Genomic DNA, 23,179 nt, shown 5'->3' with positions numbered 1-23,179 from the left:
ATCGCTGACTGAACAACTATTAAGAGAAGAGCATCAGCAAACAAACCACAAGTGAGACAGAATATCAAGTCTTTTCTCGCGAGGAGTGCAGTACAGATAGTTTACAACAATCTCACAACACTAAATATCTGTGTACACTCCCGCTCTTTTTATTTGGATTTGCCCTGCCCACAATTATGAGACGAAAGCCCCTAAAGGAAGGGGGGGGGGGAGCACGTGGGCTTTGCCTCGTAAGCAAAATAATAAGAACGTGAGAAAAAGGAGTTTGAGTTGAGAAGAGAAAGTCCTTGAGCTCTAGCAAGGGAGGTTTTACGACCTTGTGTAGGATGAGACAGGCTAGGTTATTAATTACTGGATACGCACAAACATAATCTAACGATCAAGATAGCTTGGAAAACCCAGACTTTGATGGTCACTTGTAGGTTCATCTGAAGTGCAAGACAGCAATGAGGCATGTTGTCTAACAAAGCGGTCTTTGTTAAGAAGGAACTGTCTCGGTAGATGTCTTCTTTTTGCTGAGTTATCAGCTGCGTCCTGTCTGACCTCTCTCCTGGCCCAGCCGTACCTTTTCTCTTCTGTGGTACATCATAAAAACAGCAAGGCCAAACAGCAAGCATATATTGCAGTAATATTGCGGTAAAGCATTGATTAGAGAACGCATGATAACATATATATACATTTTTCTAACACCATCTTTACAAACTGTTGCCGTCCTCTCAGATAATCCTTTATCCAGTCTAATACTAATCCCTTTATCCCATATTTTTTCCAGTTTATTAAGTAGTATGTTATGATCAATTGTGTCAAAAGCCTTTTTGAGGTTGATGAATACTCCTATTGCATGTCTTTTGTTGTCTATTGCATCTGATTTCCTCGATTGATTCCATTAATGCCTGTGTTGTTGATCTGTTAACCCTAAAGCCAGATTGGTTCTCTGCAATTAATTTATGTTTTACCATGAATCCTTCCATCATCGGCATCACAGTCTCGAAAGACCATAGATTTCTTGTGTCTGGAGGTTAGGTGCTCTTTGCACAGCGTCTGCTGTGGCTGGTGAGTCCTCTCCAGTTTTATGGAAGCCTTGAGTTTCCCAGGCATCAGGGCTTCCCTCTCGGCCTTCCTGTTGTCATCCAAAGGAACGGTGAACCGATACATTTGGCATCAGGTTGGCTGCAGGAGTTGCCAGAACGATGCTTTTTTTTAAAGCATGAGTCTGCCTAACGGAGTCCGAGCCGGGTTTCCTGTCGGGGTTTGCTCCCTTAGCCTTTTCGTTCCAGACGATACCCACAAGGCAGCGGGGGTGCTATTTCCCCCATAGCTGGGACAGTGGTTAGCGTGCGCCAGGACATCCACGCACCGGTGGGCCTGTACGTCGCGCCTAGGGGCCCACTGTTGCTCCCCCGATCGATCCCCTGCAATTTGGCCTGGAGCCGTGAGGCACCCAGTTACCATGTGTGGCCACGAGGAGGCATGCAGAAGTCTTGACGGTGGAGAGGCTATGTACCGGCTGAGGAGACTTACGTACTCGGCTCCTCTTTTCGCCCCCGGAAACAGGGGGCTAGCCGGCGGCAGTAGCTGAAAGCAGAAGGTAGCAAGCAGGAAGAAGCATGCAACATGCACTAACTACGAGCACTACTACTCCAACACCACTGCACTTCGCATCACAACGCCCTGTGTGCAAGCACACACACACACGAATCCTTCCATTCTACTGTTAAAAAGCTTTTCCAATAGTTTTGAGAGTTGTGGCGATATTGAGATAGGTCTGTAGTTTGTAAAGTTGTGTTTGCTCCCAGTTTTATAAAGCGGAATGATAAGCAATTTTCATCTCCTTTGGGAATTTACCAGTTAAAAATGACAAATTACAGATGTGCACAAGTGGCTTTGAAATCCCCTCAATGATTTACTTTACTAATGTCAGTAAGTAAGATGGCGGCGCGTGCACACGCTGCGGCCTCTCTCTGTCCCGAACGGTGTTTTGTTTTGTCGTTTAATGTGGGTTTGTCCGCCAGTTTTGTGTGTTCGTCTCGTCGTACCGGGTTGTGCTTCAAGTGCGGCGGGCTGGTTCTGCTCGACATCGGCGAAAGCGAGTTTTGTGGCGACCTGAACTTTGAAGCGGGGACATTAAAGGCGCTCGGTCTGCGCCGTCCTGGAGCGTCGCCGGACTCGCCTGCTATTCTTCCCCCGGTTGGGCGTCCGGGCCTGGCTGGCGGCCACCCCAGCTCGCCCGGCCGTGCCTTCCATTCTTCTGGCGGACGTTCGATCGCTGGACATCAACATGCCTGCTGAGTTCTGCGGACCGGACAGTGCGTAGCTGCTGTGCGTCTGGAGCGGATGGCGCGCTATCGGGCGGACCGGGCCATTGTACGAGGGGGAACATCGCGTGGAGGTGGACTGTGCGTCTACATCCGTGAAGAATGGTGCCGGGACTTTGTTGTGAGATGCCAGCACTGCTCGCCACTGGCGAAGTTTGTGATCTCCGGGCTGTTGGGGTCCTGAACTCTCTCCCCGTTGTTTTACTTGTGTGTTAATCGTGTGCTGTGTCTCGTCACCGTGGGATAGGGGGAACGGTATTTCGGTTTCTTTGTGTGTCCTAGCATGAAGGAATTGACAATAAAGCTGATTCTGATTCTGATATCAAATGATAATTGGAATCAACCTCCCATCTATCCAAGACTTGTACCTGTCTAGGACCAGGAAACGTGCAAGTAACATCTCTGCAGACCCTTCTCACCCAGGTTGCATTCTGTTTGAACTACTCCCCTCCGGACGGCGTTATAGAGCTCTGTACGCCAAAACCAGACAGCTTCTTCCCCCAGGCTGTTGCTCTGATGAACTCACACGGTTCTTAGAGTCTCAGAGTCATTGCTGTGCAATAACATCCTGCTCTCCACACCTTTTTTGAATTGTCTACACTGTTTGTACTATGTGTCCTCTCTGCATCCATTGCAGCCTGGTCATCCTGGAAGAGGGACCCTCCCATCTGTGGTCTCTTCTCAAGGTTTCTCATTTCCCCTAGCTGGAGTTTTGAGTTTGACCTTGCCCTCTTGGGAGTTTAAGATCAGGGGATGTTTGAGAATATTTGCCATTTTTCACATGTCTTGAGTGTTGTTAGTCACCTAAATGTTGAACAGAGGCTGTGATTTACCGAAGTCAAATTCCTTGTTTGGCACGCTCAAACATGGCGAATAAAAACTCTTGAATTGCAGGCATTATCACCCATACATTTCATTAAACCCGTGTTGGAAATTTTCATTTTCTACACAAGCTAGTTCAAAGTTCAATTCACAAATTTTAAAATGAACTGGTTCAGTTCATAGTTCATAATTGATTTATGTAAATTAAGTTCATCATTCCAAAAATGAAAAGTTCATAGTTCTTGTTTTCCCCCAATCAAAAAAAGAAGGTTGCTGTGAGCGTTCACGAAGCAAAAATGTGCTACGTCCAGTTCACATTCATCCAAAATATGAACGAGTTCATGAACCTTCATTCATTGAACGCGTTCAGGTATAAACAGACACAAAGCAATAAACAGATACACAGACCTGCTTCAGCAAACTCTCAGTACCCTTAACATATAGTTAAGGATCACCTTTCTTTGTGATCATGAGGCCTGTCTCATTTCAACGAGGGGAAGATATAGTAAAGCAGTGATCCCCAACCTTTTTTGCGCCACGGACCGGTTACGTGTCAGAAATATTTTTGCGGACCGGCCTTTATATAAATAAATAATAGATTTATATAACTAAATAATACATTTATATAAATAAATAATACATTTATAATAAATATATGAATACGATGAAATAAAATGATACGACTGGCATAAAAACAAGTATAAACGACATTAAAATAAAACTCACCATTACATTGAATTAGTGGGAGCACTGAGCTTGTGTCTCAGAAACGAGCCGGTCCCATCTAGGCGTAATCGGAGACAATGACACCCGAAGTGGTTAAGGTTTGTCTTTTAATGCAGGATGCTTGGTCTCCATGTGCCGAAGCAGTTTTGAGGGCTTCATTGCCTCGTTAGCTAGCCTGTCGCCACATATTATGCAGAGTGGGCTTGGCGCGTCATAGTCTTTTAAATGCAGCTTTCCTTTTCTTAGAAGTCGTAGCCTCTTCTTCTTCCGTCTCCTCACTGTAGTAAAGAACACCACACGATAAGGTGATAGCTTGGCTTCCAAACTCCCCAAGAATAAACAGGAAGGTTTTCAGTCCTGCCTTGAGCGAGTTGCTGTGGTAGATAAACGTGATAACCATGCAAAAATAATTACCCTCACTGCAATTAGTGTATTTTGGACCAATAATAATAATAGACAAAAACAATTACCCTCACTGCGATTAGTGTATTTTGGACCAATAATAATAATAAAATATTTACAGATAGTTGCTAAAATGACACTCAATGCAATCCGTGTATTTTGGACCAATAATAATAAAAATAATAATGAAATGTCTTTATGTTTAAAGATACCGTGTTTCCATGCATAATGCAGTCAATGAATTGTCATGCCTTAAAGACAAAACCCATATTGCTTTCATTCATTTGTTTTCTATAGTGCTTACCGTCTTTTTCCGTGCATAATACGCACCCTAAAAATGGCATGTCGATGCTGGAAAAAAGCCTGTACCCATGTATAATACGCACCCACATTTTGACTCTTACTTAAGTCCGTAAACGTAAAATTATTTCAGAAAAAAGATCATCTTTGGGAACAACCGGATGTTATTCTGCCGGTCAGTATCACTGCGCATGCGCTAGCAAACTTGATAGCGAAGAAATGTTTCGGATTTGTGTAGGGTACATTGTGACAGCAAACGAGCAGGTGATCGAGCAAGCGTCTGATACGAGAGCATTGTGTTCGTATGGAGCGTGTTTGAAGTGAACAGCAGAGAAGAAAGGAACAAGGCAAAGTGTTGTGAAATAAAATATTACCTGTAATACGCATTTTGTTATTTGCTGATTGAAACTGCGAATTAAACTGTGAATTGAAACTAATAGGTAGAGAACTGAACTCGCTCTTTATATAGTAGCTGACGTGTCTTGCGCATCCGTTCTGCGCATACTGTCATGGCGGCCTCCGTATGATATCCGGTCTGCGATGGAGATTAAAAAACAAACAATATTTGACAATAATACACCATCAAGGATTGCACCATCGCATCAAACGATGTGTCGTCAATTATGAATTTTACTGACTAAGTGTGTTGGGCAGGATGGCTGAATGTGATGCGCGATTGACAACAAACAAGAAGAAAGGTGTGATTTCAAGTTTTATTTCGAGGGAGATTTTCTTCAAAAATCGTTGTACCCATGCATAATGCGCACCCCAGATTTTAGGACAATAAATTTGTTAAATTTTGCGCATTATGCATGGAAAAAACACGGGAGTTGCTAAAATCACAATCTTTGTACACATTATAAGCAAATGCGACGTCACAGTCAAAAAAGATGGATGAATGGATTGAATTGTCAAATTATTGCTGCAGGGCTCTCCCTACAGTGTTTTGATGGGAATTGCTCCTCTGACTAAGTTGTATGACAGATCATGATAGATTTAATACATCAATAAGTCGTTACATAACCCTCCCGGTGTGGTGTGAATCTGTAGAATGTGTTTAAAGGGTGGTTCTAGTGGCCATAGGACATACTGAAAGCATGTGGCTGTGAAGGCAAAATGACCAAATATTATTGATTATTATAGCGGTCATTGTAAATTGTGACTGTAAAAAATTGTATTGAAAGATGTGTGAGGTGAAACAGGATAATTTATCAAACTGGAAAATTAACTGGTTAGTTTTTATTATCCAATAGCATTGTTGTTAAAACGACAAGTCTTTTGTTATAATAGGGTTCTTTTCAAACAAGGTTAAAACTGATACACCCAAAATATAAATCGTATTCAAGTGAATAGTAGTAAATAGAGCTCCTGGTCTCCTCCTTCTCCGAGTTGTAGATGTTTACACGGCATCTGTTCAAGCCCATTGTTACTCGATGTAATGCAACGTTTACCAAACACTGGAGTGAAATCCTGCACCCACTGCTTCTCCTTTGTCCCATAACCTGGGTGAGTTCAACGCTGTCAATGACGAATCCTCTTTCTAAAGCATCCCTGGAGGAACCACACTCAAATATGGGTTATCTTAGTTACTTTATTGGACAATCTGGAAGAAGTCTTTCCAGATGGGAAATGCAGATAGTTACGTAATACTGGATCCAAATGGTTGTACTCAGTTGTAGGATATCCCGTACATTTTGAATGTGAAAATGAGAAGCGTGAAAGAGTGCTGAGAAAGGGGTGGGGAAGGAAATAGGTGGAGTTAGGAGGGCAGGTACAACTGTTGAATAAATCTGTAATTATTATCCAACAGTTTACTTAGACTATATGACGCGCTCACTCACTCGCGCACGCACGCACTCACACACAAACACACACACACACACACACACACACACACACACACACACACACACACACACACACACACACACACACACACAGTATTTGTTTGGACTGATATGCAGAAGGAGAGAGGGAGACAGTGAAAAGGGGGAGGGAAAGCAATACCCAACCAAAAGAGTAGAAACAGACGGAATACTGAGCGAGCCTCCGAGTGTGTTCAAAGACAGAGAAGGAGTCAGATAGGTATGAGAGTCCTCAGGTAGGTGGACAGCAAAAAAGAAAAAATTCAAAGTGAGCGATAGGTTGACACAGAGAAGCCAAAGTGTATAGGATCATGTCTCTGAATGGGAGGGTGGCTCTGGTGACCGGGGGAGCTCAGGGCATCGGGAGAGCCGTAGTCCAGTCCCTCCTACAGAGCTCAGCTAAGGTCAGTCCTGATCTGTCTAACCGCTTCTTGTCATCACTTTGACCATTTCTCACACTGTCGGAACATTGCCATGAAACCGATTGTGTTTCCCTGAATAGACAGCTCTTGCACAACTGTCTTGACTCTTATCTTTTGCTGCACAACCTGTTTTGACCGAACTGCTTTGGTTTCACCTGGTGGCACAGATTCTGTGTGCCAATTTGCATAACTGTCATAGAATGATCATTACATGAAAGTGACTTTTTTGATGAAACGGTCTGGGGGATTGTTGGCTGAAGTACTGACAACATTACCTGAGACTGATTGGCAGTCGAGTGTATTTATTTTACACAAACAAACAAAAACATCAGCAGAGTCCTTTTGATGTTTTCCTTCAAGCTTTTGTGTCCTTTAGGTGGCTGTTGTTGACCTGAACAAGACCTGTGGTGACGAGTGCAAGAAACAACTGGACACGGAATTTGGAGCTGACAGCAGCACTTTTATTCAGTGTGATGTTTCCAATGGTGACTCACTGAGAGGTAACAGCTTGTGGGAGTGACATAGTATAATAGGGAACATTTCATATAGTTATCCCATAATAGAAAAGTCTAATTTTTGCTCCTATGGTTTTAGCCCAACACGATAGCGAATTCATAAAAAGTCTCGGATTGGTAAATGATTTCCGACTTTCCAAGAGGCTTTACAAACATTTTCCAGGAGCGTTTCCTTGCTTCTATGCTTGCATATGCTGACGGTTACATTGAGAGTGTGAGAACAGCTGCCACAGACAAGCTGTGACAATCCGGTCACTTGAGGATCTCGCTGACAAGCAGCAATCAGAGTTCAGTTCAAATGAAGCTTGTCTGGTCTTGTACGTAGTCACATGACTGCTTGTTTCGCTGCATTTCTGCTGTTGGTTCGACAGTGCGTTATTTTGAACATTGTGCACTGTATATGGGGAAATGCGCCTTCGAGGGAGCAAAAGGAAAGTGCTTTCCATGTGTGACACCGCAAAACCCTGCAGGTTACCAACTGTGGAATGCTGTTTGACGTTGCTTCTAAATGTGTGACTGCTGTCAATTAGTATGTGTTGAAAAGATAACTTTTCTGAAGTCAGGTGTGTTTGTTTCTGATTGTGTGTTGGCCAAGTGTGGAATGCAGCCGCGATTGACACATGCAGGTTTTACCACCTCGTCAGTTGTTGATGAAACCTGATCTGTCTGTTCACATGTGGATATAAACAAACTGGTGGCTCGCTGTGGGAGGGATTTGTGCACGAAAAAGCCATTGACGGGTCCTTAAGTGACTGAAAATGTACTGAATCCTTGAATAAAAAGGGAGACAGTACAACGACACCGTTCTGAACTAACTGGAGATGACGTGTGGTTTAGACAGCTGAAGAGAAACGTTGAAGATATAAGGAGAGAAAGCATAAAAGATCATTTCTAGTTCAAAATGAGCTATCGTGGACCAAGTTTAGATATGTTCTTCGGTAATAAAAGAAGGAATGGGTTACAAAGCTATCAACAGTCACCAGAAATCACCAGAAAGTGATTCTAAGTGAATAGAAGCTAAGCTGTTAGGGGCTACGATTCATACTTTTTTACTTTCTTAATTTTTGCTGCATTCTGCTGAAGCGAGCTGTGAACCATCCAGCCCTGTTTTGCAGCGAATTTATCCTATCTACACTATCACGATTAAGAGAAAAACTAAAGCTAGTGATCAACAACATACAAGTAGTAGCTTTTTTCCTTTGGAGAAAAAATGAAAACTATCCACTTGACCTGTGTATTGCAATGAGAAGTCATACGTGGTTCATTCATCATGCGGCAATCGTGATGTGATGTCATCTTTAGTAGAGGTCTTCAGGAAAAGAGATCAAAAAGCCTCACCTAATTTTCCCTACCTATTTTGACCTCCTCTATAGCATGAGCCTCTATGGAGGCTAAACACTGCTGGTCGTCTTTTGTACTTGTCATTCGGCGTCTTGCTTTGTGTGCATGTGTGTCACATCACAAACGCGTTCCATTCATATTTGTTTTTCGAAAGTGAACGAGTACATAAACTGATGGAATTTAACAAAAAAATTCCACAACTATCTTGTCAAAGTTAATTTTTCTTTGATGGAAAAAGAATCATAAAAGTACTATTTTTCTGCTCCTCTTGACATAGTTTGAGAAACCCTGCATTAAACGATTGTTATAATAAGAGCCCGTGTCAGGTTTTATCCCTTGTTATACAAATGTCTTAAAGCATTCACTCATGCCATTTGATTTCTGTCATTTAGATGCCTTCCAGAGCACCGTCGACCAGTTTGGTCATCTAGACATTGTCATCAACAATGCTGGAATCAACAATGAAAAGAACTGGGAGAAGACCATTCAAGTGAACTTGGTGAGGTGATGATAATAGGTGTGGAGTTTATTTATTTTGCTAACTAATACTGCAAACTTCAATGTACTCCTTAGAATCCCCGCAAAGTACATTTGTGAGCTTCCAAATATTGATTCACTCAACAGACTACAAATCTGAATCGTTATCAATAGGGGTGTAACGATTCATCGATACACATCGATTAATCGATATAATGCTCTACGATTTATTAGACGCAACTTTATTTTGAAATCCAGTTCATTGTTGCTTGCTTCCTCTTTCCGGGAGCAGTACGCGGCGTGTTGTCTTGTGAGCAGAGCAGGCACGTGAAAGGGGAGCCGACAACTACGCGGCTCCTGGGCTGGTGCTATGGCTAGTGTCCAAGAAGACGAGGAAATTCGCTCCCCTTTGGGCTTCAAGTCATTCGTTTGGAAGCACTTTGGATTCCAAAGAAAAGATGGCTCAACGGACAATTAAAATTATTGTAAATAAATAGTTCAGTAATGCACTTTAAAGTTAATGGTATTACAAAAAAAGAAAGAATATTCATTTTTCTTTACTTATATGAGAAAAAATATAGGAATTTGATAAAGTTCAGTGTTAAAATAAGCACTTTGTATACTACAATACTCTTGTAATTTCCTAAATAAAGAGTTTGCAGTACCTTGTTGATTTTGCGTATGAATTGTTATAAATCAGGATATTGTTCTATATTTTTTATTTAAAAAAATAAAATAAAAAAGTAAATATCGATCGTGGAGCACTATATCGTGATGTATCATGAATGAATCACAGCAGGCTTTAAGATATCGGCAAATATCGTATCGTGCATCTTTGTATCGATATGATATCGTATCGTGACAAAACCCGCGATTTACACCCCTAGTTATCAAGCTTTCCCAAAGCTGGATGATTAGCTGATCTATTAAATCAGGTGTCTAGGAGAAGGGACACACCTAAAACAGGCTGGATAGGGGCTCTTGAGAATCGGAATTGGGCCTCCCTGACCTACAGTGGAGGCTGACAGGCTAGCTGCCTTTGCCAACCACTGCCGCTGTAAATGAGAACATGACACCTTACGGTTTTAGGAGTGCTATCTGAATCATGGCAGCACTTATTGATGCAGTATGACATTCTACAGCAAAATAAACCAGGAAAAAAAAAAAAGAACAGTGCCAGGAAACAAAAAAAGAACAGTGCCGTGTGCCATTTTACTATGTCAAAACAGGTCAAACGGATGCTGCGCAGGTTATGTCATTATTTTGATACTTAATCAAATTTAACTTTTTTTTTACAGGGAATCAGTTCCCATTGATACTTGCATTACTAATTTAATGTTCATATACAGCCTAATCAAATGAAGGACAATCAATTTTCAGTATTATGTTGCTTTAACTTTAGTTGAGCTTTAGTACACTTCAAATAGGCAGTCAGCTTCAGATCTTCAGACCACCCAAATTCAATCTCTGACCAAGTCTGCTGGGTCCAAATGAGTAAAGTAAGTAAACCAACTACAGCTACCCAGCGAGTGAATTAGAAAAGCTTTTACAGTGAAGTGTTTTGAGTAGATGGTCATCATATTCACCAGAGGAGCGGCCTTTAAAATGTGATTTAAATGAATTCATGAACGATTGTGTACATTAAACTTGTTTCTCGATTATTTTAGTGCTGTTTGGAGTTACATTTCCTTTGTGTGGCTTGACTAATTTCCTGTTCCTGCCAATTCTTTGTCCAGAGGCATAATGCTGTCAACTCTTAGTTTGTCATTCACACAGCCTCGGGAGCAGGAGTGACACTTTTTTGGGAGCCAGGGATGATTTAGCACTGTACAAATTCTGCCGAGCAAACAAAATAAAAAAGCAATGTTTAGACTCTCTGGGAGATTTATAAAGGTTTCGTTGAAAGTGAAATGTTACGATAACAAATCATCAGCTTTGCACTCACCATTTTTTTCTATAAATATGCCTATGTCCTCAAAACATAAAATAATTTGTAATTAAGCATTTTGTATGTGATATTTCAACACCAAAGATCATAATAATGCAAATCCAGAGGTTCTATTCTGGACAGACAACTAGGTAGAGCAATAGTCTTCAGTTTTAACACATCAATTTTCCGTCCACGTGCCTCATGTGATGCATTGTGGAGCTCGGGAATGGATCCACACAGAAAAATACCTGAGAAGGAAAAAAGAGGAGTCTCTCTCGTGATCTATTGTATGACTGCAAAGTAATTGTAATTCTGCAATTTGGCTGAGCACCGAGAGCAGAAATGTTTATCTTTCTTTACCATCTTTGACTGCTGAGCTAATTAAGAGGAGGAAATTCCTCATCAACAAACATAAGCAGGGATTGTTTTCCAGGGGACTTATCTGATGTTCTATTGGATTTTCTTGGTATGTGCTAGGAAGGATGTAAAACCGCTCCTAAGTTGTTACCATGTTTGAACCAAATGTTCCAATTTTGATTAACATGTACCGTAATTTTCGGACTAAAAGTCGCTCCGGAGTACAAGTCGCATCAGCCATAAAATACCCAAAAAAGTGAAAAAAAACATATATAAGTCGCTCCGGAGTATAAGTCGCATTTTGGGGGGCAATTTATTTGACAAAATCCAACACCAAGAACAGACATGAACGAGCAACAACAGGCTAAACGATAGGTATGCTAAGGTGACAAACACAAACAAAGAGCTGAGAACGGGCCTGACGTAACATTCAGAATTATTCAAATAACTATTACATAAATAACACGTTTATAAAACCATCTGTGTCACTCCAATTCATTAAATCCATCGATCGTCCTTTATGTCAACAATGGGTGCGCGGCGCTTGCACTTCAAAATATTCGACAGGCCCATATAACGATATATATAAATTAGATATCAAATAACTATTATATAAGCAATAATATTATCAAACCATCTGTGCACTCTAAATCATTAAATCCATCGATCAAATTCCTCGTCCTTTGTCAACAACGCCGCGCGTGCGCCCTGACGTCAGCCTCGTCGTTATTCCACAGATCTAGTATATAACTATATTGTAGCGTGAACAAAGTACAAGGAAAGACGTGGGTTTGGTAAACGGCTCTTTATTTAACAAAACAAACTTCCAGGCGTGTGGCAGCGTGGACTTACAGCCACGGAGGTGGAAGAGAGATCCATAGAATAGGACCGGGCGTGCGTAAAAGCCATGACCGAGCCCCATCCACCGTCCCCGGACAGCCACCCGGCCGAGCGCCGGCCCCCGACTTCTATCCACGGAGGTGAAAGAGAGCTCCGTAGAGTAGTAAAAGCCATAACAGTTTTTCAAACCTTCTGTTTCACTCCAAATCCTTAAATCCTTCAAACTCTTCGTCCTCCGTGTCACTTAGAAACAAAGCCGCTAATGATGCCGATAGTACGTGGGGCCCTTCGTCATCTTCGTCATCCCGTGATCAATCTTTGTCCTTTTTGTAAACAACCGCCGCGCCGCGTCGCGCTGCTGACGTCGCGCTGCTGACGTCCGTCACGCTGCTGACGTCACTTGAAATTCAAATTACAGTAATCCCTTGCTACATCGCGGTTTCACTTTTTTTGGGGGGGAAATTTTTTGAAAAAAAACATAAGTCGCTCCTTATTATAAGTCGCCCACCCACCCAAACTATGAAAGAAAACGCGACTTATAGTCCGAAAATTACGGTAATTAAATTATTTTTTAAGATTTTTATTTCTCCTTGTGTGCCACACGTCTGTTGTGAAGAATGTCACCATGATGAAGTTGTCCATTTTGTTACAGACTTCTGTCATAAATGGGACCTACCTGGCTCTAGAACATATGAGTAAGGAGCATGGCAAGGAAGGAGGCACAATCATCAATGTTTCTTCTATGGCAGGTACTAAACAGTTACACACTATATTGTGCACACTGTCACATGCGGACAAATAGCTTGCACTGCCACCATTTTTTTTACCTTCAAGAGCAAATTAAATTTTTCACAAATCAAATTCATACGCAGACATTAACTCACTAGATCAGGGGTTACCAATTCTGGTCCTCGGGGTCTGCCGGTGTCCTGCATGTTTTCTATGTCTCCCCTGGTGCGACACATCTGATTCAAATGGTTGGATAATCAGCAAGTTCTACAGAAGCTGGATAACCATCCCGATGATTTGAATCAGGTGTGTTGCAGAAGGGAGACAAAGTGTCGTGGCTGCCCCCTGTAAACAATCGCGTTTCTCAAACTACCTCCTATAAAATGATCGGAACTGACTAAAGTTCGATCTAACACATTGGTACTGCTTACCTATGTTTCCCTTCCATATCGATCTGTAAATTTACTCAAAACATTAACGGTGCAGCCTATTTTGAAATGAAATAGCCTCGTGCGTATAGCAGCTATCATTATAGCATTAGCCACGCGCAAACTCCCATGAGCCTCAGCTCGCAGACTCCCATGAGCCTCAGCAAAGTGTCGTGGCAGCCCCCTGTAAACAATCACGTTTCTCAAACTCTCTCCCATAAAAGTGATCGGAACCGACTAAAGACTGATTTAACACATTGGTGCTGCTTATTGATTGATTGATTGATTGAATATTTATTGATCCCCAGGGGTGGGGAAATTCAGGCCCCAGCAGTATCCATACCACAGACTGGGTATACAAAAGACATTAACGGAACAGCCTATTTTGAAATGAAATAGCCTCGCGGGTACAGCTATTCAGTGACGCCCCCTGACCACGGTTGCCGTAATGCTGGGAAGCGATGCGACCTTGTAATTTACTAGCCGTACTAAAACGTACTGGAACATTTTGGCAGAGCGCTGTGTACAACCAATATGAATCAACAAATTCATCAATTGATCCATATATAAGGCGCTCTGCATTAAAAGGCGGACTGGGGTTTTTGGAGTAAATTCTAAGTTTTTAAGTGCGCCTAATAGTGCGGAAAATACGGTAAACTATATAAATGGGGAAACTAACTATTGTAGGTAGTCAACATATATGGAGTAGTATGACTTTCTCCAAGGACCTGAATCGACAGTGGAGTGGTGAAACTGGTTTACTTTTCACATATGACCCCATTTGGTTAATTTTCCTCAGTCAACTCCATCAGGGGAGGGCCTTGGTGATCCGCATCCAGGCGAAACAAAATATAGCCCAATGGATTTCTTCATCTTTGGGGTACCAGCTCCGTGGCCTAGTGGTAGAGTGTCCGCCCTGAGACTGGAAGGTTGTGGGTTCAAACCCTGGCCGGGTCATACCAAAGACTATAAAAATGGGACCCATTGCCTCCCTGCTTGGCACTCAGCATTAAGGGTTGGAATTGGGGGGTTAGCTCACCAAATGATTCCCGAGCGCGGCACCGCTGCTGCTCACTGCTCCCCTCTCCCCCAGGGGATGGATCAAAATCACACGGGGATGGGTTAAATGCAGAGGACAAATCTCACCACACCCAGATGTGTGTGTGACGATCATTGGGACTTTAACTTTAACTTTAATTAAGCCGTGCTTTGTCTGGTTTTCCACCGAGGCATAAAGAATAAAAAACACAACAACGTAGAGACACAAAACCCCTCCGCCAACTTTCGGGCTTAGCATCAGGGAAGGGCCTTGGTGATCCACGTCCAGGCGAAACAAAATATGGCCCAATGAATATCTTTACTTTGGGGTTATTAAGCCATGCTTTGTCTGGTTTTTCACCTAGGCATAAAGGCATAAAAACACAACAACGTAGAGACACAAAAACCCCTCCGCCATAATAAGGTGATGGCTGAAGGAGTAGCTGTTGATATTTTGTTTAGATTATTGCCATATGTTTAATTAACATTAATATGGCTATGTCTTTTATGCATCGTTTTGCTACAGCCTTCCTGCACTCTCCTCACCAGCCTGTCTACACAGCCACAAAACATGGAGTCATTGGTTTTACCAGGGTTATGGCCGTAAGTAGAAGACTCAAATGCACTATTAGTAGCTAGATAGGAGCTAGTCATGTAAACCAAACATATACTTTGAGTGCTGTCTACGGTGGGACATCACTGTCATATTTTACAGGATGCATCTTCGCAGAGCGACTACGGCGTGCGCATCAATGTGCTGTGTCCTGCCTTTGTCGACACTCCTCTGCTCCACTCAGTAGAACAGGAGGAAAACATGGGAAAATTTGTCAAATTCAAGGATGATTTCAAGCGCAGCATGAACAAGTTTGGAGTTTTACAGTGAGTATGCCTTCCATAACACATGCAAACATATAAGTTGTAATTCATTCTGTAATCATGCGATTACCAACTGTAATGGAATGTAGGGGAACAATTAAGCTTGAACAGTCTCTTCTGAAATAGTAGCGGACCATTTATTTTGATTTAATAGAAATAAAAGTAGTTACGGAACAATCATCTTAAATTGCTGCTTTTACAGTTAATCATTTAATTTTAATTGTACAAGAAAGAATTTAAGGAAAATTATATTATTGTGGTGGACCTCAGGACCAGGCCTCTCACCCAGCAGGCCTGTGTGTGTGCGCGCCATTGTTGGATGGAAGTAGACTTTTCCCTGCACATTAATGTGATGTTCTTCATTTGCATCAAAATTGGGGTGTTCGACACACAAACCCGAGTACGTCGTGCCTGACATTATGGTAATCTTTTCTTGATCAGCCGATCAACGTGCACTTAATTCATGTACGTTGACCGGGAATTTTGAAATTGTGGTGGGGGTGTGGGCGCTGTGGATGCCAGCCCCCCTCTCCTTTTAATACTGAAGGCAATGCTAATAAAATATATTTGAGATGATAATGATAATAATTTCTTCAATCAATGGATTTCTACAATGATTTAGAGAGAGTGTCCCACGCTGTCGTCATATTTCTAAATGAAATATCATGATGTCCACCATGAACAACCGCAGAGCACCAAATTTGGCTGCCTGCACCTCAATTAAATACACCAAAATTGTGTTAGACCACCTGCGCATCGAAATAAAGCTCCCTGTCTTAAATGTTGTCTATTTTTTGTTGCCAAATTGCAAAATGCCCCTGAGGCACGCCAGGAAGACCCAGTGAGGTATAGAGTGTCAACAAATTCACAAACATGCCAAACTAAACCATTGTCCCAGCATTAAAATGATGATGCGTCCATTTCTATGCCAAACACAGACTTCTTTCTTTTACCAAATTGCCAGATGAGTTGATGGCCAGATGGCCCAAAAATGCTTAACCAGACTTGCGCTGGCATGAATGAAGCTACATCTGATTTTACGGCAAGCGTACAGTCGCTAGTGTAGAAAAATACGGCCTTCGTGTGTGATGTCTTGGTTGACAGAAAATTGGGTTGAAATGAAAATGTATGAATCTGTGGCCTATGAATTAACTCCGCTCGCAATATGTTCTTTGAATACAGGACATCAAAAGGCTGACAATAAATCCAGATATAGTTCTTAAAGATGTAGTTAAACCATTTGTTGAAATGCATGGAAGACAGCACAGAGGGCTTTTTTTTTTTTTACCCTATTCTGTTTAGATTCCTGTTTGTCAAGTTGTTTATGTTGTTTGGAGTTGGGAGGATGTTTTGTCTTTGAGGAAATTCATGTATAGTGTAGTTATAATCAGCCAACAAGTGGCTTGTGACACTAAATTACTCACATTAAAGAAGATCAGTGAACCAGTAGTGTCAGAGGTGATGATGAACATTGTTTAAATAAGAAAGTCAAACACACTACAAGCACCAATCCATATTTGAGGCTGATATAACAGTTGCTATTTTGGGGAGTATTTTATGGTGTAGTGCAAGATGTTGGCAAAGCTTTTTAATAGTAAAAAGGCCTCTCCAGAGAAGTACCAGTGATTAAACCAGACCAGCGCAGGGGTGTCCAAACTGAGTCCTGGAGTGCTGCTGTCCTGCCTGTTTTCCATGATCAAGCTTCATCAGAGCTTGCTGATGAATTCATTATTTGAATCAGGTGTCTTGCAGCAGGGGATCTTAGAAGACAGGTCGGACAGTGTCCCTTCAGGACGGGAGCTAGACATGCCTGCTCTCGTCTATGCTAATCTAAGTGTTTTTTTGTTTTTTTTAAATGTCATTTAATACCAATCTCCTTCCTCATCTCCAGGCCATCAATGATCGCAGAAGGTATGATGAGATTGATTAACGACACCAGCCTAAACGGTGCAGTGATGAAGATTACATGCTCCAAAGGAATCCACTTCCACACTTATGAACCCATGTCTGCTTGACCATTGCATAATGGATTACCCCGTGCTGGAGAGCTGAAGAGAGCAGTGGTACAAAGCTGTAACCTGAAAGACTGGAACATAACAGTCTGATATGTCAGGACATGTGGTGGGAATCCTATCAGTATAGAACCCACAAATGTTTGGATTCTAGTGCACAACGTGGCTTGAACATTACTTAAATATGTCAATACAAATAAAGGAACTAATTTCTATGACAAAATAACAGAATTAATGCAGTACTAGCTTTATTACCAATGCAACCTTCAGAAAACCAAAAGTGCAATACAATGGACCTCCGGCCGCTATTCCACCACCCAAAAAACCACAGTGGTCATAGAATCTGACAAAAGTAATACATTCAAATGGAGTGCAAAATAGACAATGAAAATCAGATATTAGTTTTGAATTGTTTCATCAGAATTATTTTGAAAACCAAATGCATGAAATTGGCCTGGACAAAAAAGATGACAAATATGACTTGATAAAGTAATGACTACAATGAACTTTCAATGAGACATACACCTCTGAGCGGGTATTTTGGCCCACTCATCATTGGCAAATTGCGCCAGTTGTGCTAGGTTTGAAGGGTCTTATAGCATTTATCTTTTAGGGTGCTTGTATAAATAGTGTTCCCTCGATTATCGCGCGGGTTTCGTTCCTGAAAATGCCCGCAATACGTGAAATCCGCGAAGTTGAGGTTGGCTTTTTATTTAAATTTTTTCCCTCTAAAACTTGATACACTTAATAATTTTACCTTTTAAAATGCAAAATGAAGAATAAATAGCGAGCCGCAGGCTCTGTGAGGAGTGTCTTCTGCCCGCCGGCAACAGACTAATACAACGGAACGTTGGCTAAAACTTCAGTTAAAATCTTTTTATTTGATCCTAAAATGGCTTACCAGAACAAGACTCCTGCCATGCATTTTAGCCAAGGGTACAATCCTGGTGGATTAATGCGACGTTCAACCTTTAAAATCAAGTTTGATGGCCATGCCTGTTCCTCCTCTGCTGCTTCTTATTGGTCGTCGTTATCTTCTTGGTTGTCGTCTTCTTCTTCGTCCTTGTTGTTTTCTTCTCTCTTCTTTTAAAACCAGGAAGAAGCACTACTGCTGATATATATATGCTGATATATATCCATTATAGTCAATCATGAAGCTTCTGTAATTAAGTAGTGTCACAACTGTAACTAACTATTATTACCTAAGTAATATTTGCACAAAAACCATGTGGGATTGTTTGCATTTGTGTTTTGACTTAGAAGGATGTTTGCTGCCAATTACCACACATTGAGCAGTGATAATTGACATTTGAATATACTGTTTGTTGATGTTGTTTTACCTTATCCTCATATGCATGTATGCAAAGGGGGCAGCTGCCAGAGTTGTGCTTGGAGACTAAAAGAGAAAATCAAAAGTTATTAAAGCTTTGGAGCAGGTGGAAGCAAATGAAATAAAATCAAGACCATGACACCTTGACAGCTCATGTATGTACTTATTTAATACACCTGTAAGCCTATATTTGTTATATATACGTATATATGTGTGTATATATATATATATACACTACCGTTCAAAAGTTTGGGGTCACAAAATTGTTTGGGTGACCCCAAACTTTTGAACGGTAGTGTAAATATTATTATAATAAAATATTATGAATTAAATATTATAAATTATATCTTATATTTGTATAAGATTATATATAATCTATGAATATAAGTATACATATATATTATAAGATTTTTTACACAGAAGATTATATATATAATCTATAAATAATTATCTAAATAAATATATACACTACCGTTCAAAAGTTTGGGGTCACCCAAACAATTTTGTGACCCCAAACTTTTGAACGGTAGTGTATATATAATTATATATAATTATATATACATATATATAATAATAATAATAATAATAATAATTATCTATTATTATATAATACCTTTTATTATAGGTATTATATAAAATATAATATAATATATTATATTGACAAAAATATGTCACACACACACACACACACACACATTATATATACCGTAATTTTCGGACTATAAGTCGCGTTTTTTTCATAGTTTGGGTGGGGGGGCGACTTATAATAAGGAGCGACTTACCGTTTTTTTCCATGTATAATGCGCAGAATTTAACTAATTTATTGTCCTAAAATCTGGGGTGCGCATTATACATGGGTACAATTTTTTTTAATTTATTTTTAAATTTCTTTTTTTTTTTTTTTTTTAAGAAAATCATGGTACAACAATGTTTGAAGAAAATCTTGTCACGGATGGTTCTTTACAACGTCACTTTCCTCTCTTTTCATTTTAACCTAACTGATCGCGGTGGTGCCTTTCTGGGCAGTCGGAGAAAACGGCAACAAAAAAAATACATCCAGCCTAGTTAAGAAATCACCAGAAAGATCACCATGACAATTGTGAATAATAAATAAATAATTATTATATATATTATTATTATAATAATAAATAATTGTGATAAATAACTGGAACATCACTCAAATATTGGTGATCCCGTTGAGCCAATGTTCCCTCTAATTTTTCATGTATCTGGGCATACACACAAGCTCCCTGAGCAAACTGAGGACTACTGTGAGCAACATCAGGTGGCCAACCCGCGGCTCGCTCTTTGCCGGGTTTCATGCAGCTCGCTTCGCTTCGGGGGGGGGGGGGGGGGGGGGTTGCGCGATTGCGCACGCGCGCAGCTTAGAGGGAACATTGCTTGAGAGTCTCACATATTTCTTCGCTATCGAGTTTGCTACTGCATGCGCAGTGATACTGACCGGCAGAATAACATCCGGTTGTTCCCAAAGATGATCTTTTTTCTGAAATAATTTTACGTTTACGGACTTAAGTAACCCGGCCGGGTCATACCAAAGACTATAAAAATGGGACCCATTGCCTCCCTGCTTGGCACTCAGCATTAAGGGTTGGAATTGGGGGGTTAGATCACCAAATGATTCCCGAGCGCGGCGCCGCTGCTGCTCACTGCTCCCCTCTCCCCCAGGGGATGGATCAAAATCACACGGGGATGGGTCAAATGCAGAGGACAAATTTCACCACACCCAGATGCGTGTGTGACGATCATTGGGACTTAAAAATAAATAAATAAATAAATAAATAAATAAAAAATAAAGTCAAAATTTGGGTGCGTATTATACATGGGTACAGGCTTTTTTCCAGCATTGACATGCCATTTTTAGGGTGCGTATTATACATGGGGGCGCATTATACATGGAAAAAAACGGTACTTTATAATCATATAAAGCCGTTCTCAGCTCTTCGTTTGTGTTTATGTCACGTTAGCATACCTATCGTTTAGCCTGTTGTTGCTCGTTCATGACTGTTCTTGGTGTTGGATTTTGTCGAATAAATTGCCCCCCAAAATGCGACTTATACTCCGGAGCGACTTACGTATATATATTTTTTTCATATTTTTGGGCATTTTATGGCTGATTCGACTTGTACTCCGGAGCGACTTATAGTCCGAAAATTACGGTATATATATATATATATATTATTATTATAATATGTATATATATATATATATGTGTGTGTGTAAATATATATATATATATATATATATATATATATATATATATATATATGTGTGTGTGTAAATATATATATATATATATACTGTATATGTGTGTAAATATATATATATATATATATATATATATACATATTATATATATATATATATTCAAGATTCAAGATTCAAGAGTTTTTATTCGCCATGTTTGAGCGTGCCAAACAAGGAATTTGACTTCGGTAAAACACACCCTCTGTTCAACATATAGGTGACTAACAACACTCAGGACATGTGAATAATGGCAAAAACAGTGTAGACAAATTCAAAAGGTGTGAAGAGCAGGATGTTATTGCACAGTAATGCCTCTGAGACTCTATGAGTGGTGTGAGTTCATCAGAGCAACAGCCTGGGGGAAGAAGCTGTCTCGGTGTCTGCTGGTTTTGGCGTACCGAGCTCTATAACGCCGTCCGGAGGGGAGTAGTTCAAACAGACTGCAACCTGGGTGAGAAGGGTCTGTTCCAAGATGGCGTCACCCCAGTTGGCCGCGGCCGCTACGGGTCTCAACAATCGACGAGGATTTTCACAAAATATGTCGCCTAGGACAGTGGTCCCCAACCACCGGGCCGCGGACCGGTACCGGTCCGTGGGTCACTTGGTACCGGGCCGCGGAGCCGCACAGGAAAAAAAAAAAAAATTTTTTTTTTTTTTCATTGACGATCAATTCATTCAGATTAAGACGCTCGTCCCGGTCACGTGACATGTTTCCCCAGTCGAGCCCGCAAAGCTAGCAAAAATGAGTAAGAATTTATTTCGAAAAATATAAAAAATTTGGCGAATCTCTCCCAATTACATCTGTCAGTGCATCTGAAAAATAAGGACTCTTGACACAGGGCGCTCGTCTCGGTCACGTGACATGTCACCACAGTCAAGCCCGCGAGGCAAGCAAAAATGAGCAAGAAACGGAGAAGTTTGGAAAGCTTCTTCGGAAAGGGAAAAACGTCCAATGAGGACACTGAAGAAGAAGAGGCTACGACTTCTAAGAAAAGGAAAGCTGCATTTAAAAGAACATTTCTGGAGTCCTACTTAAAATATGGATTTATCGCCACAGGTGACTCTGACGCGCCAAGTTCACTCCGCATATGTGGCGAAAGGCTAGCTAACGAGGCAATGAAGCCTTCAAACCTGCTTCGGCACATGGAGACCAAGCATCCTGCATTTAAAGACAAACCGTAACCACTTCGGGTGTCATTGTCTCCGATTACGCCTAGATGGGAACGGCTCATTTCTGAGAAAAGAGCTCGGTGCTCCCACGAATTCAACGTTTTATTTTTATGTGGTTTATATTTGTTTTTATGCCAGTCGTATCATTTTATTTCATCCTATTTATATATATAAATATTTAAATAATAAATATATAAATATATTTATTTATATAAAGGCCGGTCCGCGAAAATATTTCTGACACGTAACCGGTCCGTGGTGCAAAAAAGGTTGGGGACCACTGGCCTAGGACACTACAAACAACACAAAGTTTAGTTTATCCATCCAGTAGATTAGTGTATGATCGCCAGCGCCTGCTGGAGGTACGGTCATCAAGTGTTTTCGGACTCGTAGCCACAACTACCCTAGTCTGTTTGCGTAGCCTCGGAGTGCTTAGGGCGCTAGCCCCAGAAGCTCACGACGCAGCGGGCTCGCCGGGCAGCACACGCCGGAGGAGGAGTAAGCGTAGGCGGTGTGACCGGCGGCGAAAGCGCGGCTGTCGAGGTGGGCTAACGGCTAAGCTTAGAGCTAACCCCTACAAACCGCCGCTTCCATCCATCTTCCTCTCCAACGTCCGCTCACTGGATAATAAAATGGACCATCTAAAACTGGAACTCTCTTCAAAGAGGGAAGTTAGAAACTGCTGCGCTCTCATCCTGACGGAGACATGGCTGAACTCATCGATGCCGGACAACGCCGTTAGCCTGGAGGGGCTCGCTACATTCCGCGCCGACAGAAACAGCGAGCTAAGCGGTAAATCCCGAGGAGGTGGGCTGTGTGTCTACATCAACAACAACTGGTGCAAAAATGCTAGATCTGTCGCCAGCTTCTGCTCTTCGGACATCGAGCTTTTGACTGTTAACTGCAGACCCTTCTACCTGCCCAGAGAGTTTACTGTTGTTAGCATCACGGCTGTGTACGTGCCTCCTAGCGCTAACACTAAAGAGGCCATGAGGGTTCTCTATCGGACAATCAGTGAG

General features: G+C 41.4%; 1 protein-coding gene across 1 annotated transcript; it reads left to right on the top strand.

The window, feature by feature from the left end:
- Positions 1–6,412: 6,412 nt before the first annotated feature.
- Positions 6,413–18,870, top strand: hpgd (15-hydroxyprostaglandin dehydrogenase). Its single transcript, XM_037254978.1, has 7 exons — positions 6,413–6,834; positions 7,229–7,352; positions 9,101–9,207; positions 12,965–13,061; positions 15,034–15,110; positions 15,223–15,386; positions 17,275–18,870. The coding sequence occupies exons 1-7, from the start codon at positions 6,742–6,744 to the stop codon at positions 17,396–17,398; spliced, it is 786 nt and encodes a 261-aa protein (XP_037110873.1). The 5' UTR covers positions 6,413–6,741; the 3' UTR covers positions 17,399–18,870.
- The last annotated feature ends 4,309 nt before the right edge of the window (positions 18,871–23,179 follow it).

Source organism: Syngnathus acus, chromosome 1, assembly GCF_901709675.1.
Source record: "Syngnathus acus chromosome 1, fSynAcu1.2, whole genome shotgun sequence".
Classification (NCBI taxonomy): Eukaryota; Metazoa; Chordata; class Actinopteri; order Syngnathiformes; family Syngnathidae; genus Syngnathus; species Syngnathus acus.
The sequence above is the reverse complement of the archived record's forward strand: the minus strand, read 5'-3'. Positions and strand labels throughout refer to the sequence as shown.